Here is an 18,724-nt window from a genome sequence, read left to right on the forward strand (position 1 = left end):
ATTAAAAACAATTATCTTTTAATACTCATAATCATACTTTTAGATATTTTTTACAATTACCCAAATATAATTTTCAATATTCTGTCACTTCAGACAAATTTCTCAGGACTCAGTCCACTGCTGTTCGTGTTTCAAGTAAATAAGGTCAACATTACAACAGGAGCTGAATCAGGATGAAGTGCCTACATAAAGTGTGCAAAGCTGATCAAACCAGTTTAGTAAATTACACATCATCAGCATATGAATAAAGCACTATTGTTACACCCAGTGACGTGGTTACTTCAGTCTGTGTGTGCATTTTTGCCATGGTTTGTTTTTCTCTTTATGAGGGTGTTCTTATTGACTAACAGCTCACATGACCCTCATTAATGTTGTGAAAAGTGTACAGCCGTTTACTATTGTATGGACTTTTCTTTTACAATACAAAAAGACAATACTGGTCTTTATAATAATAGCATAAAAATACTCAACATAGAGCACGAGGACAAAGTATTCTTGTAAATGTTTTAAACTGATGCTAGTGTTTTAAACACTAATCATTATACTAAGACAGTTTTGGTTGCCAGTTGTGTGCACCATGGAAAATTTTGGTGCTTGATTTGAGACTTGGCGGAATGGAAAAATTTAAAAAGTAAAATGTTTAGTGATTAAAAAATTGGGGTTTTTTTTCTTTTGTGGTTTATATCTAAGTATAGAAAGGATGTTGTGAATAAATGTGTGTTGCACTAAAGGTTTTTATTTCACCTCTTTTGTATTTATTTAAATTTTTTATTAAAATCGTCAAACAGAAATACTTTGTACCGATTGGCCAGGCAGAGGGACCGAGCTGGGAAGGATGTGCTGCAAGTTGGAGCAATAAAGGATGGAGATGAAAATGTGTTGACTAGTGAGGAGAGTGTGTTAAGAAAAATGGAGGGAGTATTTTGAGCAGCTGATGAATGAGGAAAATGAGAGAGAGAGAAGGTTGGATGATGTGGAGACGGTGAAGCAGGAAGTGGACAGGATTAGTAAGGAGGAAGTGAGAGCAGCGATTAAGAGGATGAAGAGTGGCAAGTCGGTTGGACCAGATGACATACCGGTAGAAGCATGGAGCTGTTTAAGAGAGATGGCAGTGGATTTATTAACCAGATTGTTTAACAAGATTTTGAGAGGTGAGAGGATGCCTGAGGAATGGAGAAGGAGTGTGCTGGTAACGGTTTCTAAGAATAAGAGAGATGTGCAGACCTGCAGTAACTACAGGGGAATAAAGTTGATCAGTCACACCAGTTATGTGAGCATCTGTGAGCAGCAGTATGGTTTCATGCTGAGGAAGAGCACCACAGACGCATTATTTGCTTTGAGAATGTTGATGGAGAAATATAGAGAAGGTCAGAAGGAGTTGCATTGTGTGTTTGTGGATTTAGAGAAAGCGTACGACAGAGTGCCAAGAGAGGAATTGTGGTATTGTATTAGGGAAGTCAGGTGTTGCGGAGAAGTATGTGAGGGTGGTACAGGACATATATGAGTACAGTGTGACAGCAGTTAAGTGTGCAGTAGGAACGAAAGACTGGTTCAAGTTGGAGGTTGAACTGCATCATGGATCGGCTCTAAGCCCTTTCCTGTTTGCAGTGGTGATGGACAGGTTGACGGACAAGGTCAGACAGGAGTCTCTGTGGATTATGATGTTACTATTGTTATTTGTGGTGAGTGTAGGGAGCAGGTTGAGAAGAGCCTGGAGGGGTGGAGGTAAGCACTGGAGAGAAGAAGAATGAAAGTCAGTAGGAGTAAAACAGAGTACATGTGTGTGAATGAGAGTGGAGGAGTTCAGGTACTTGGGGTCAACAGTGCAAAGTAATGGAGAGCGTGTTAGAGAAGTGAAAAAAGTGTGCAGGCAGGGTGGAGTGGGTGGAGAAGAGTGGCAGGAGTGATTTGTGATAGAAGGGTATATGCGAGAATGAAAGAGAAAGTTTATAGGACTGTGGTGAGACCTGCAATGTTGTATGGTTTAGAGACAGTGGCATTGAGTAAAAGACAGGAGGTGGAGCTGGAGGTAGCAGAGCTGATGATGCTGAGATTTTCATTGGGAGTGATGAGGATGGACAGGATTTGACATGAGTTTTTTAGAGGGACAGCTCATGTAGGATGTTTTGGGGACGAAGTGAGAGAAGCCCGATTAAGATGGTTTGGACATGTGCAAAGGAGGGACACGGTACATCGGTAAGATAATGCTGAGAATGGAGCTACCAGGAAGGGGGGAAAAGACCAAGGAGGAGGTGTATGAATATGGTGAGGGAAGATATGCAGGTAGTTGGTTTGAAAGAGGCAGATGTAGAAGACAGAGTAGTATGGAGACAGATGATCTGCTAAAGGGAGCAGCTGGCGACCCCTAATGGGAGCAGCTGAAGGAAGAAGAGATTTGGATATACTTATTTTATATACCCATAGCTACAAGTGAATGTAAGGTACCTTAGAAAGATATATATGTATGTATATATATATATATATATATATATATATATATATATATATATATATATATATATATATATATATATATATATACAAACATGAGTAGAAATGTAACATTGTGGCTAAATCTTTCTTCACTGTAGCATATTATGTATATCAATCAATATTATGCATATTATGTATATCAATCAGTCATTATTACTATGCAATTAAATAATTATACAAATTATTACTATACTAGTGCTAATGTGACTAGTGGTGATGTAATTATAGTTCAGGAAGGTATCATGCTCACACATACACCTAGGGGCAATTTAATGTAGTCCGTTTGTCTACATCCATTGCTTATATAGTGGAAAGAAAGAAAACTATAAAAATAAAAAACACTCCAACTTCTGAATTCCCTAAAAGCAAAAATAAATACTCACTGACTGCAAAATGCCCTCAAACCCAAAAAATACAAATAAATAGCTGCTCACTGCCAAATGTCCCATTCCTAAATTTCCCCAAACTAAAAACAAGGTCCAAAAGCAGACCAAAGCAACACCTGATAACACCTAAAAAAAAACATTAGCATACACCTGAACCCTAATATCCAATGGCAACACCAACACCAACAATACAATACAACAAATCTTGCAACATCTTATCCATCTGGAACTCCACAGAAACTACATAGTAAGCTCCCATTAGGTACAGTCCCATTAAGTCCCCAGCAATCAGCTGGAATCCCAAAGCAACTGCCTGGCAATGCACTTGTGATCTCAAATTTTTAGAGCTCTTTGCAAGCGTCATGTATTTCCATTAGTTAAGTTCCATCAGCTCCACAGTTTTAAAAGTTTTACAATTAGTAAACACTTTAATGCTCCTCATTATTATTGTTTTTTTCTGATGTTTCAGATGTAATATAAAAATGGCAATCTCATTCGTACAATCTGACATTCAAATTAAAGCTGCAAGCAGCGATGTGCGGGCCCTCGCACCCGGGCTCACCGCCACCCGGTGGCCTGAGGAAAACAGTGAACAGTGGGGCGAGGTGCATGTAAGCGAGTAAAGACGGGAGAATTATGGCACAGTCATTTCAAAGTGCCACACTTCTTGTTGCCAGCAGGTGGCGCTATGACTAACTAAATATGCAAATGTAGATCTGTTCAGATCTGGAGTCTTATCGATCATGTGAAATTTGCTGCAGATTGGACATTGTATGTCCAAGTTATAGCAACTTCCCTTTTTCATGGCGAATCCTCGAAATTTGTCAGACCACCATGGACACGCCCTTCGACAAAAACTCTAGATCTTCGCAATGTAACATTACAAAGGCCTTTAGATTATGCCTACCAAATTTGGTGTTGATCTGAACAAAACTCAACTGTAATTCCCATGGCGAGACATTGAACCTTGTCGCGGCGCCATGGATACGCCCTTTAACGATCGCTCAAGATCTTCACAATTCACTAGCACAAAGGGGCTTAAGATAAGACTGACCAAATAGAAAAGGTGATGGCATTACATTTCTAGGAGTAGTTCATTGCACAGTGAAACATGACACTTCATGTTGCCAGCATGTGGCGCTATGACTATTACTAAATATGAAAACGTACTTCTGTTCAGATCAGGAGTCTTATCAATCATGTGAAGTTTGGGGCAGATTGGACATTGTATGTTCGAGGTATGGCAACTTCCGTTTTCATGGCGAATCGTCGAAATTTGTCAGACCACCAAGGACACGCCCTTCGACAAAAACTCTAGATCTTCGCAATTTAACATCGCAAAGGCCTTTAGATTATGCGTGCCAAATTTGGTGTTGATCTGAACAAATCTCTAGGAGGAGTTAAAATACGACATGTGCTAATGGCAAAATCGACCAAAAATTTGCTCATACAATTAAAAATACCAGATTTCCTGTTGGGTGTCGGATTTTGTACCAAGCGACATTTTTTGTAGGTCTTAGTGTGTTACACGTGTCTACCGATTTTCAGACATGTACGTGAAACATAGCTTGAGCCACACACCGTTGAACGTGTATAGGTGGTGCTACTGAGCCGGTTCTGCCACATCCACTTTCGAGGAACATGGCGTACCTAATCTTTCGACTTTGTTCGCTGTGTACGCAAAGTTTCGTGAGTTTTCGATGAAAAAAAAATGCAAATAATAATAATAATAAGAAGAATAATAAATAAACGGAAGGAAAACAATAGGGTCCTACGCACCTTCTTTGCTCGGGCCCTAAATATGTATGGGTATATATATTTCCTATATTAAAATGTAGGGAGAATGTGGGTTTTCTTCTGCTCTGCAATAATTATCTTCTGTTGTTAGACGTGCAGATAAGAGATTTTTAATTCATACAACAGCACCACACAGTGGAAATATAAGGAACTTCATCTTAAAGTCAGATTACGATTATACGAACGCTACCACGAGGTTGGAGTCCACATTCATCTAAAATAATTAATTGAGTTTTATTGTTTCTGTAAACTGGGCTTTAAATACTTTATTCAGAAAGAATCATTTTGGTTTGCTCAATACTTTACAGTCACTGCATAATTTCCCCAAAGTTCCCTGCATTGTATTATTTGATTATTTGTTAAAAATAAAGTCTGTGGCCTTTTTCAGGTCTACTCAGTTTCCAATTGTTGTGAAACTCAAAGTGTTTTTGCTGTTTTTTTGTTTTGTTTTGTTTTACAATTTATTTGCTGTACTATTTAGTATGTCTCATTTGTGAGTTATATGCTATGATAAACATTTCAACAATTTTCCTTCAAGTTCAATAATGTTTTTCAATGCTGATTCTGATTAAACAGTATGATATTTTTATGCGCTTTCACAGCTCTGTGAAAGGTCTCTTTTGGAGTCTTGCTATAGCTGTTTTCCTGATGAATTCTACTGAATAGCTCGATATTTTGAACCTGTTAAAAATGCTTTAATTCTTTACTGTAAAAAAAACTTGCTTGATAAAAGTCATCAATGAGCTGCATTCAATAGATTATCCGGATTCCTGCCCAGGTCAATTTGGAAACGTTTTCGATTGTTTACAATGATAAATGCTCCCACACTAAAACATCATATCAATTAGAAAACACTAATGAACATGCAGTTCTGTTATTTGACACAAAAATGTCAAATATACTTAGATATTTTACCCAGAATGCTCAACAAAAACTTTTGCACTCAACTGCAACCCAATTTACATTGTTCAGTTACCAGGGCCTCTGTTCCGTTTCAATCACAAAATCAGAAACAAAGAAAAGTAGTTTGTTCTACTGAGCTTTGCCTAGGTTGTGGATTCTCTTATAACCTTCAAGATGACATAACGGTTCATGAGAGCAAAAAGGCTGATTCTGTTATTTAAACCCATAGTATTCTGCAATGCACAATAATATCATTTGCATGTCCTTTAACAACTTGATACAACTGTTTTCACTCATTTCATTTTAATGAATCATTTTAATGACAATCCTTTTTGGCAAACTGAGACTCATTTGTTTATATCTTTGGAACAGTTACACTAACTGAATAAATGTCAGTCAGTGACGTCAGTCTCAACTGATACACATTAGGCTGAAGAAGCTAGTGAAACACAATGTTCACCTACTATTTATTTATGCCAGGGATTGTGAGATTGTGGGTCTAAAGCCTTGCAGTGGTGCCACCTGGTATTAGTTTTGAAGCAAAAATGCCCTCGTTTTTTGATTAACAAAATCTTATTATATTCTGCGATAAGTCTTAGTTTATAATGATTTAACTTTTTACTAGAATTAATTACCAAATAGCTAAATAAAAATGCCCTGAAGTGATTGTGTCTCAGCACAACAAATTACATATAAAACTATTCCAAAATATTGCTGCAGCAAATAAAATCGTTTGTTTCCTAAACAAAAATCAATCAAAGCCCTGCAGCTAAAATTAATTTTTCCAGAATTTCCACTTGCTCTCCCAACTCTTTATAGCATTTGGGTGTGTACAGTGTTATTAAAAATGAAAACATAAACCGGACTGTACAATAGTACACAGCTTATTTAGCTCAGAACAAGATATTTATGTTCAGATTTGGAACAACAACATAAAAAAGGGGATTTCTTTTCTGGTCACAGCATCTTTTTTTTGTATAATAGCCTAGTTTAAAAAGGAATTAATGTGCACATTGACACAAAGAAAAGACAAGTCTCTACAGTTTGAAAGGGGGCTCCTCAGAGCAGCCATATGTAGGGTCATCTCAAACTGAAGTGAGGTTTTTTCTTGAAGGGGCCCTTCAAAATGGTCTATTTACGATGCAACAAACTGATGGATCCTCTGAATTTAAAATGCCTGGTTATGAAAAGTTTTTCTCTGCCTCAAACATTCATTATGTCTAATTTGCTATAAAGAGAGCCCCTTTAGAATTGTCATGCATGGGAAATGAGGCAATCACATGATCACAGCTCTATAAATCTCACAGCACTATACATAGGTGCATATTAAGAAGCTAATCTGATCCTGGGGAGTTTTAGCACCAAAACTCACAACCTTCAAAGGTTACACAAAACACATTGAGTATGCTCGTTCTGCATATTGCAATTTGATGCTTTAGTGGTCATTGTAGCAATAAAAAAGGTAGATTTTAGATTTTTTTTTTTTTCAGCTTTCCTTCGCATATGCCCAGGACTTATACGTATGATTATTACATTCATTCATATACAACTCTCTCTTGGAGTCATGGTGGTATTGTCATAAAAAAATCTCTCTGGAGTTTATCTCTAGAATTATAACAAACCACTCTCCACAAACATCATTTCTCTCAGACGGCCCTAATAAAGCCTGTCTGGAAATGATGTTTTGAGAATGGCGGTAGGCCAAGACATAGTTTGCACCCAAAAAAGTGAATTAAACCATTCATGTAAATAATGTAACATTATTTTCCTGTAATAGGCAAACAAACTCTTAAATCAAAAGCTATATACTATCACAAAATATTTTAATTTGCCTCTGTGAATCCACACTTCAGCTTTAATATTCCTTTTGCTATTTCATTTGTCATGTGTGATGGATGTTTAGAGTATGGGGTGTTTGTGATTGGGGAATGGTGAGTTCCTCCTTTTTCCTCTTTCAGCCCCAACCCCGTAAATGTTTGTGCATGGGCCTAATAGATACACAATGTCTTGTTCTTTGCAAGTGATTTATTTGGCTAGTAAAACAAAATACACAATTTGTCCTCTGTCTGTCCATACATGGCTTTGTCTTCACAACTGTACATCCTCATATATTTCATGTCACACATTGTTCTGCTATTTAACCCTTTATCCTTACCAAGTGCGGAACCCAGTTTCAGCATTCATGCAACTAGTTTGGCATCCAGACTGCTCCCTGGCTGTCCACAGCTTCCAACAACTCCAAGGCCATGCTAAAGAGTTTACTGATGAAGAGCAGGACCCTGTCTTGTGTCTTAAGCCTTGTAATGAGGTGTTTGGACAGCTCACTTTGACAAACTTTCCATTGTGCAGCTGGCATTCCTCAGCATTGCTTCAACCTATTTTTCCATTGAGCAAATTTGGGTGTGCCCAGCCTTCTGTCACTGGTTGTTTTACTTGACTAATGAGGAAGGAATAAACACAGGAACCACTCTGATTGTTGGGTCATTTCTCATTTAGTTTGGGTATTTTGCAGATATAGTTGTTTTTGTCAAAGCCCTATTTAAAGATCAGATAGAAATAAACATAAAACCCTAAGCCAAGATTCACACAAATGATCAGGTGAAATAAGCACACACTTTTTCCTCATATTTACTTTTCTTCTATTTCTTTTAACTATTACATCTATTTTCTATACACATGCTGGTCTGTTCAAGATCTTCACAAACGAATGTTTATCAGTGTGAGTTGTTCAAGGACAATTCTGTGGCCAATTAAAACATTTTTTTTTTTTATCATTTAAATGTGCATAGCTGGCCGGTCATGTGAAACAGTTCTGCAGAGATCGTTCTGCAGGAAGGCCACAATTTCTAAGGCATCAGAAATGTGTTAGATCTCAGAAAGTTTAGCAATAAGGACAAAAGCCAAATACACCAAAAATTACCTTTTTGGAAAAAAAAAAAGAAAATACATTTAAAAATTCCCACTTTGCAAAAAATTCTGAAATTCACCACAAAAAAGACAAATAACCACAGCAATCACCAATTTCATCAAACCAAAGAAACAACTGTAGAAATTATTGGAATCTGGTTGCTTAATGATGTCCTACTGATCTCTATTGGTGTCAAGTAGATGCCATCTTGTAAGACACAAGTTACTAAAGGTGTCCAATTGGGCTTTAATGAATAATATCCAATACACATAACATGCCACAAATGGTGGTTAACAAATCACCAGTAAAGATTCACCGGGACCTTACAGTTTCTATAAAAACAAAATACAATCCTCGTTATAACCATTAAAACCATACAATGAAGGTTTCTACAAAATAGATGACAATAGTTCGGTTCATTCGGTTATGAATACTAACATTATTACTAAAATAATTATTAAATGAATAATATAAAAGGTCTATATTACTAATAAACCACTAATAATAATAATAATAATAATAATAATAATAATAATAATAATAATATTTATATTTATATTAATAAATCCCATGTGCCCAACCAGAACAAAAGCAGTTGCATGTAGCAGTTCTTTAAAACAATGAAATCCATAACAAAGAACAAAATATTTTATAAATGGATGAGAAAGCACAGGCAGTATAAGCATGCAAACACAATAAACAGTACATGGAACAAACACACTTTATGATTAGAGTTCTGGTTGTCCAAAGTACCAGAAGAGTGATTTTCACAGCTTATGCTCCATAACAGGAAAGGTCCTGCCAACCACTGACAAAATAAATCTAGGAATAATAAGTAGGTCACACCCAGAAGATCGGAATGATTGAGTGGGAATATAAGTGGAAAGTAGCTCAGATAGTTAGGAGGGAGCAAGAACTTGGAAGGACATATTTGTAAGCATTGTAGATGCAATACTTTACGTAACAGTTAGCCAATGAAGGTTAACTAGTAAAGGAATATAGATCCAAAATGGCGTCAATTATTTTAATTGTAACAATAATGAATTTGCGGGATGAAAACTCGACCAGAAGAGTGTGTACGATAGATAGCTGTCTTATACCTTATATAGAGGTTGTATCTGTTTTTACGACTTTCACGTTATAGATTGAAGTTGCTGAGTTTATTACGCTCTCCGTGGTGCTGATAACGAAAAAGACTGAAAACGAAAAAGATCAAGGGATTCATGGTTGTGTTGCCTTAAGGGTTGCCTGGAGGTCTGTTTCTACGCCCCCGGACTTTATTTACACACCCGCAAACTCCCCGGGAGCTCCATTCAGCGCCTGTACCAGACAGAAGAACACGCATCCTAACACCCAGACCCACCATAAGACCCTGCTAAGGACTGGGTGGAAAATGCGAGGTGTCATATTCAACTCTTCCGACCTCAGCTGCACTGGACAAGAAGACATACTGTGGACTGTAGACTGTGGAAGACAAACTGCCGACGTTATGCGAGAGAAGGTAAATACAAAGGGCTGGCAGGAGAAAGGCGTATATGATACCTTTATAATTAAGTGTACTGTCCGATATCTGACTGTTAACCAGTTTAAATAAAGGAAAATACACAGTGCCTTTTATACATTTATCATTTAGATGAGGCTGAGAGTGCACACTCAGGACAAATAGTATTAAACCTACATTGTACCATTTCTAATGACTTAAGTGCCTAAAGTGCATCTTTTACACTTTAATGTCTCTTTAAAATGTTTAATCAACATAAATCTATCTTTATAGGGATTTTAGATTGCCACTTTAAATGTACACTACATGCACATTTTCAGGTCAAACATACACTCTACCTTTACAAAAGATCTTCTCTCTACGGCTCCGTCCCAATAAAAACTAAATGTATATACCCTTTTTTATTTTAACCCTTTTTTTCTGAGAATGCTTTCTTTCATGTTTAACTTGTTTAATACAAATAAATACAGTTAAATATGGTTGTACTATTTCAACCTTTCAAACATTTTTTTTTTATTTCATTTTATGTCCATCCTTAAATATAATCCTTTCATAGAGCTGTATATAATTTACATTTTGCCATTTGAGAATTATTGGTACTGTCAATGCCTGCTATTTCTGAAGAACACACACACACACACACACACACACACACACACACACACACACACACACACACACACACTTACTTATCAAATTTAACAGAGTACAAATTTTATGGCTGTGTCTCATTTTGAACTTCTTTGCCACACTAATGGGATATTTCTCACATAACTGATTGCCTATCCAGAATATGATACATAGAAGACAGCTACTGAAAAGGGTTTGTGCGATTAAATAAGAACATAAAAACAATTTAACCCATGATGCGAGTCCTAATGAATCTACCAGATAAGCATATAAGTTGTTTTAGCTTTCTGTTGTCATCGAAACGTCCCAACAGCTTTTGTTTTCTTTCATAACACCGAACCTATTACTGGAAATATAACAAAGTCGGAGTGTTGTTGAAGGTGAAACGGTTTTGTTTAAGTGATGTTGAAATACAGAGCAGTGTTATCAGTCTCACTTCAGAACGGCAGCCAGACACTAAGTGCTCCCGCTAGGTGTCAAACCTAATTCTCATAGAGATGGCATTTCGCAGTAGCCTGCAATAATATTATGAGCACTGTCTCTACCTCAACATGTCTGGTATTTCACTATTTACTTTTCAGAGATTTAAATGCCATACACAGACAAGCAGGAACCTTGGCATCTGGGCAAAAAGATGTGTGACTGTTTTGTCTCTGCTGACATCCAGACCTGTAGCCTTATTAATGCAAGATTGAACTAGAAGCTCAGGAGCACTTATTGGGCTAGAAAATTCTGGGGTACTTATGAAGTTTTATATCTAATCCTTTCTTTTTTTTTTTCTTTCTTTCTTTCTTTCTTTCTTTCTTTCTTTCTTTCTTTCTTTCTTTCTTTCTTTCTTTCTTTCTTTCTCTCTCTTTCTCTCTCTCTCTCTCTTTCTTATGGACAAACACACACACACACACACACACACACACACACACACACACACACACACACACACACACACAAACACACACCAGAGTATACTGTTCTTTATGCTGTCAAGTGTCCAGTGTGGGCTTAAAATCTGATGATGAACAGATTGCTCTGAAATGGCTTCTAAGACCAGAAGACCAGAAAATCTGGAAACATAAAGTCTTTACAAAATACATCTTTTTAAATAAAATCATTCAGAATGCTGAATAGGAGATGTTATTTTTATTTATTTGTTTTGTTTTGCTTTGTACTTAAAACAGTAAAAAAATATTTACTGAAGTAATACTATGCAAATTTGCAAGTCATGTCTGGATCTGTACTTTTCTTCTAGCTAAAATACTATTCCTTGTAATAAAATCGTTGTGATATATGAAATTTAAAGAGCTAAACTTATCACTTTTTTGTCCACTCTGGCACCCCATTTAAACACACATTCACACACCTGGTCTCCCTTGACTTGATAACAATCCGGCGCCAAGCTGCACAATGAAAATAAATATCACATCAGGCAGGCAGTGTTTGAAAAGATCATTTGTTTGGCAAACAGACTCCCTCATATAAACACACTCCCTCTTTCGCTCGTTGTTGCTCTCAGCAATATGGGAAGTGCCAAATTTTAATTTAGGACATTTTTGTAAACGTTAACATTATACATATCTAACAATATGTCTTTATGTTTTTGCTTAGGTCATGATGAACATCCAAAGTGATATAAGTATACAATCAGACCCAGGAACGATGGAGTCAAACCTAAGTTTTGCTGCATGCTTTGGCTATGCCAATAAGACAAACCCGCATGTGGAATGTCCTTTCAAGCTAACGGAGATGATACTCATGATTCTGGGACTGAGCACTTTGAGTCTGATCACAGTTATCGGCAATGTTTTGGTCATTGTCTCTATTAAGGTCAATAAGAGCCTCCAGACAGTAAATAATTACTTTCTCTTCAGCTTAGCATGTGCAGACCTCATCATTGGTGTGTTTTCCATGAACCTCTATACCATCTACATTGTGACTGGTTTCTGGCCTTTAGGGCCTGTTATCTGTGACTTATGGTTGGCTCTCGACTATGTGGCAAGCAATGCCTCTGTCATGAACCTTCTCATCATCAGCTTCGATCGCTATTTCTGCGTCACCAAGCCACTTAGCTACCCAGTCAAAAGGACGACCAGAATGGCAGGTATGATGATTGCAGCTGCCTGGATCTTGTCCTTTGTCCTGTGGGCTCCAGCCATCCTCTTCTGGCAATTTATTGTGGGTGAGCGCACAGTGCCCAAAGGCAAATGTTACATTCAATTCTTTTCCAATGCTGCGGTCACTTTTGGCACGGCCATCGCTGCTTTCTACCTGCCTGTGGTCATCATGAGTGTGCTGTACTGGCAAATCTCCAAGGCTAGTCGCAGCCGAGTCAAGAGAAGTGACTGCCACAAAACGTCTGGGGTTGGTCAAGAGGGCAGGAATCAAACCACTGTCTTGGCTGAAGAAGAGAACCAAGAACGTAAGCAAAGCAAGGAAAAAGAAGTTATTCAAGTACAGCACACTTGTTCCAGCACTATTATAGGTAAGACCTTTTAAACAACTTTTAGGTGACCTAACTGAAGAATGCTTTATAAAATCTTGATATTGTTACTAGCAAATGCATCATAAGACTCTCATGCTGAGAAAATGATCAGTACTCTAAATAAGGTTGTTTAGTAATAAAAAATGAAAAATGATGTTTTAAATCATTCCTTTTTTTTGTCCCAGTTGACGAAAGGGAGATTGAAAATGATTCCACATCAGGCAGTGTCTTGGCCCTATCAAATCCGAGAGAGGACATGGTTTCTAATGGTGATGTTAAGAGCACTCAAACGAAGATTTTGCCTCAAGTAAGAAGTAATACCAAACTTAATTGCTCGGGAATTTCATCTAAAGAGATTATAAGTAACAGTGCAAATCAGAACACCAGCCTTTACAAGGAGAGACAGAGTCTTGTGGCCCTGATTTTCATGCCTCCAAACAAGAAAAAGAAGAAAACCGGATGCTCTCGTGAGAGGAAGGTTACTAGGACTATCATGGCTATTCTTCTGGCCTTCGTGATCACATGGACCCCTTACAATGTCATGGTGTTGATCCACACTTTTTGCCCTCATTGCATCCCTAACTCCATGTGGGTGCTGGGCTACTGGCTCTGCTACATCAACAGCACTGTAAACCCTGCCTGCTATGCCCTGTGCAATGCCACCTTCAAGAACACCTTCAAACAGCTGCTGTTGTGCAAGTACAAAAATGTTCGCACAGTCAGATAAAATGGGTGAATTCTACAAGTTAATGACTTCCTTTAAAAAAAAAAAAGGATTTCGGTTCAGTATCCGAAAATCTCTGAGAGCTTTTTCTGGGTCTTTTTTTGGTGTTGTTTGTTTGTTTTTATATAAAATAGTGTTGGCATTAATATGCAATTACACCATAAGGGGTACATGTCACATTTAAGTCTGCTCAGGATGCAGCTTGAACATGGCAGAAAAGCTGGCAACAATTACAGCTTCGTAAAGGTTGTGTCAGAATGACCTCGAATAAAGCTAGACAAATTTAACAAAGGAAAACAAACCATTAAAGGTCCTACTAAGAAAAAGAATAAGTTGGTGAAATTGAGACTGGACATTCAATTATTCATTCATTCATGTCCAGAAACCAGCGATGTACTGCTCAGGGTCGTGGTGCAAATCTACAGTCAATTCAGGGACCACCGGGCGTAAGGAAAGGACACCAGTCCATCACAGGGAACCATGCACACGCACGCACACACACACACACACACACACACACACACACACACACACACAAACACATGCAATATAACTCACAGAGAGATGATGGGAACTTGCACAGATAGTAACCTGAGTTCATAATGGATCCTGAGAGCTGTAGTTGAGAGACTACAATGTTACCTACTACAGAACCATGACGCTACGCTACACTACACACACTGATTCAATCAAAACCTATTCCGTGTAGTGTTCATTACACATACAAAATTCTATTGATGAATAAATGCCGTGATTTGCTCTATGCACAAATACATACAGTATTTCTGGATGTGTTTCTAGTTTATGTGGAAAACTAATTCATCTTTGTGTTAACAGACAATCTTAGTGGAACCGTTGTTGCTAATACGTTAAAAATGTTTTATTTGGGATTAATTTATTAAGATGGATAGGAATGATTTATTTAAGAAGTCGAACACCAATTTTAGCAGGGGTGTTACTAATCTGTATGCCAGAAATACCCTTCAAAGATACTTCACACATGAAGGAAAGTATTAAAGAAAAGGTATTTCAGACATTTCACCTTGCTGAGACCTAAAATACTAATCAAATATAAACCTTGCTGCCTCCTGAACTCGTTGTCTGATGCAAAAACATTTTCTGAAGAATGTATATAAATGCACTGGTTATGAAAGTCTTGTTAGTTAAAAAAATATATACAATTATATCCTCTTAGATCCTCAATTACATGTACAAATTTTCATTAATGTGAATGAGTGAAAGTGATTGGCTTCAAACTGTATAATTAGATTTTATATGTGAAATATGTTTACAATTACTTGTTTATTGTAGTTCCATACACAAATGTAGTTTAAAATTAAAATTTGAAAGAAATACTAAAAAAACTGGCTGTGGATGATGACAAACAAATGAATAAAAACCTTTAAAACAAAATAGCATAAAATAACCGGAGTCGTGCGATAGCTAAAGGGACGCTTAAGTAAAGCATGTTCAGCATTTATGCATTTTACCTTTAATTGAGTCTTGTGGGCATCACTTTATGCTTGATTGGCATTTATTAACGTATGCTTGGAAGTGCAAAAAAAACCAAAAACATCATTACTGACTAAATCTGGTATTTAGTAATAACAATATTACAAATACTTTACTAAAAAAAGTAGCAGGATTTACAATACGTGACCTGCAAATTCTGGTGTAAATCTAGCCATGTAAAAGTAAGTCTAAAGGCAATAAATAATCTTTTACATTTTTTTTTTTATATAAAAATCATAAATTCTTTTGTAAAGCAAGTAAGTTGTGAACTAACAAAATCATTTTTCACACTCTATGAAGAGGAAGCAAAAGCCAAAGACCTGATTTTCCTGCTCAGTACCAGTGTTGTGTAATTTAAAGTACATATATGTGCTGCAAGTTGATTGTGTCACAATTGTTCAGATACGTGTCCAGCCTTACATATGATCATCTTGTGTACATCTATATTTTGTCCATACTGACACAAGATACAGCTTGGGAAGGATGTTCAGATTCAGCTATAAGACACGATTTACATGGGAATGATCGCAGGACAGCATTTATCCTGATGTCAGTGATAAACACCAGAGCTTTGGCAATGACATATTTTGTTGTTTGCAATAAAGCATTAAAAAAATCGGCTTTATTTAATTAATTGCTTATTTATAAGGCTCTTTCTTACAGGGCAGGGCAACATGGTTATAAGATATCAATTTTATAATAAAACACACCATGTTGCAATATCCTGAGATGGTATAATGAGTACCAGGCAAACTGACTCATTAATAACGGTAAGTGCCACCTGATATTTTTGTTTTATTTGTTCTTCTCCTGGGTGATTTGGAAATTAAATCTATCCTAAAAGTCAAATACAATCAAATATGATGTGTAAGTCTTTGGCACAAGTAAATTGTTTTGTAGTGTATGGCTTAAAAAAATAAATGAATAAAAAAAGTTAAATGGCATTCAACCTGGAAGACACAAACAAACAATTTCAAAAACAATTTTAATTTTTTTAGCATAGGAAAATAGACATTGCAATCATTATCTTACCAATAAATTGACCATATATATATATTTTTTTTTTTTTACACAGTTTTAATTGCATATGTTCACCTTACTAAGGAAGATGTTACACTTTTCTGTCAAAAGCATGGAAAACCAGTTTATTCTGAACACTGATCCATAACTGATTACTAGAGCAGTACTAAAGCTCCCATGACGATGGTAATACTTTAAGGCATTCAGTATAATGTCTGTATAATCTAACTGAGAGTGAGAAAATATCTTTTTTTTAAAGAACTGCCTTGCACGCTAAAATAATTCTAATATTCACTTACTAATAAAAAAAGCATTTAAGAAATATATACTATTAAACAATATAACAAAAAGGGTGTTCAGTGTTCGCATTGCATAACACTAACCTAATTAAAAGTTCCTTCACATTTCTTATAAAATAAAAAAAAATTCAAATAAAAAAAACAAAACAAAGGTGAACAATGTTGTTGAATGAGGTAGTACAAAGTGTAAGTTGTGATGCCTGATCAGGTATCACCTAACCCTTTCACCCTCGGTCATCTCCCAAAGTCCCAAGTTCAACACTTTAAGGCACGGGAGCTGCGTAATCCGCTCCAGTCCCCGTTTGGTGATTTTGGTGCACCCGTACAGATCGATGCCAGTCAGCTGAGTCAGATGATCTGCGATGAGCTCAAGGCCCTTGTCCGTGATGCGCACGCACTGTCCAATGTTCAGCGTCTTCAGCTTATGCATTTGCCGCACCATCCTGTTGATTCCATCATCGCTGATGTGACAGGAGCACAGCGAGAGCGACTTGAGCTGATAAAGTCCCTGGGCGATGTAGGCCAAGCTCTGGTCTCCCACTTTGTCGCAGAACGAAACGTCCAACCCGAAAAGCCGGAGTGAGCCCATGGACAAGTGCATGATCCCGGTGTCACTAATGTTGTCACACGAGCGCAGGTTCAGAGTCCACAGCTGGGTCATGTGCGACAGGTGGATCATTCCGGCGTCTGAAATGCCGCCGCAAAAGCTCAGGTTCAGGACTTTGAGTTTGCCCAGGCCCTTTGAGATGTGCTTGAGTGACAAGTCTGTCAGTTTCTGACAGTCCTGCAGAGTGAGATTCTCCAAGCCGAGGCAGCCTTCTGCGGCGCTGCGCGTCATGCCGGCCAGGTGGCCGATGCCCACGTCAGAGACATGCCTGCAGCTGCGTAGGTTCAGACTCTTGAGCCGGTGCAAGCCCCATGCTATAAGGAGCAAGCCGGTGTTGGTGATGTTACTACACCCACCGAGCTCCAGAAACTCCAAGTTCTTTAGGTACTGTGCAATTCGGCCAAGGCTGGAGTCTGTTATCTGCTTACAGAGGCTGAGGTTGAGGATCCTCAAGCAAGGAATGTCCTGCACAAACGCATGTCCGAGTCCGTTGTCTGTCAGATTATAACATCCGCTCAGGTTAAGGCTCTCGATGTTCGGCATGCCCTGAATGACATAGCTGAGGCTGCGTCTGAGGCTCAGGATCTGCACTTTCTTGATCCCTCGGCTCTGCAGGCTCGGGAATAAGGACGGGTTTGCTCGCCTCAGGTGGAGTTTGGCTTCTACTCCTCTCCACACCGATTTGTGATAGGAAGCGTCTCTCCAGGCCACACACACCTGCGCAACCCTGCCTTTACATTTCACGTCCAGGTAGCCGAAAATCATCGCTAAAATCTCCGGGAAAAGGCTCGAAATGTGTGTCTCCATGTCAGCACTCCGCCGAGCTCCGCCGCTTCTCCGAGATTAGCCGACTGGCTAAGCTTAGCTCAGCTAACTAGCTAGCATTTATTTTGAATGATCAGAAATCAATCAGCTGTTGTGGTTTTTTATATCCTGGCTACCATAAAATACAAATTATTGCGCACTCAATACAAAGAGGATCCCGAACGCGAGAACGTGTATGTACCGTACAACCTGGATAAATGAACGTCGATCCAACAAGCTAAGCTAACAGGCTAGCGTCAACATCCGCCACACACTTCGCACCGCTTTTGTACGCCCGAGTCTTTGTTCCCTAAAATACGGCTTATGGTTTCATGTTATAATCATAAAACACTCCTGTCATACCAAAACTCCACGGACATGTTCACCCTCACACTATACTCCAAATTAAAATGATATAAATATTTTTTTAAGCGATGCGGAATTACCACGGCTACTTCCTAGCCATTCTAATTACCGCTTGCTCAAATCGGTACACACTCCCTACACTACTATCCTACACTAAGGACAAATAATAAATCCCACCCCCTATCTAGTGCACTTCTTCTTTGGTAGGGCCTCATTTGGAATGCGGCCTATAAGACCTCACTTCCGGTGGCGTTTTTTTTTTTTAAACCTTTTTTTCTTTCTTTTGCCTGAATGTGAT

The 18,724-nt window shown here is 37.9% G+C and overlaps 2 protein-coding genes across 2 annotated transcripts; one reads left to right on the forward strand and one right to left on the reverse strand.

The window, feature by feature from the left end:
* The first annotated feature begins 9,632 nt into the window (after positions 1-9,632).
* chrm2b (cholinergic receptor, muscarinic 2b) lies at positions 9,633-15,231 on the forward strand. Its single transcript, XM_083560147.1, has 3 exons — positions 9,633-9,988; positions 12,221-13,094; positions 13,280-15,231. The coding sequence occupies exons 1-3, from the start codon at positions 9,881-9,883 to the stop codon at positions 13,819-13,821; spliced, it is 1,524 nt and encodes a 507-aa protein (XP_083416273.1). The 5' UTR covers positions 9,633-9,880; the 3' UTR covers positions 13,822-15,231.
* Positions 15,232-16,301: 1,070 nt separating this feature from the next.
* fbxl14a (F-box and leucine-rich repeat protein 14a) lies at positions 16,302-18,580 on the reverse strand. Its single transcript, XM_083561747.1, is given in 2 exon segments — positions 16,302-16,877; positions 16,879-18,580. Coding segments are annotated over 2 exon segments (1,209 nt in total). The 5' UTR covers positions 18,064-18,580; the 3' UTR covers positions 16,302-16,853.
* Between the last annotated feature and the right edge of the window lie 144 nt (positions 18,581-18,724).

The sequence above is a fragment of the Silurus aristotelis genome, assembly GCF_946808225.1.
Source record: "Silurus aristotelis genome assembly, chromosome: 14".
Lineage (NCBI taxonomy): Eukaryota > Metazoa > Chordata > Actinopteri > Siluriformes > Siluridae > Silurus > Silurus aristotelis.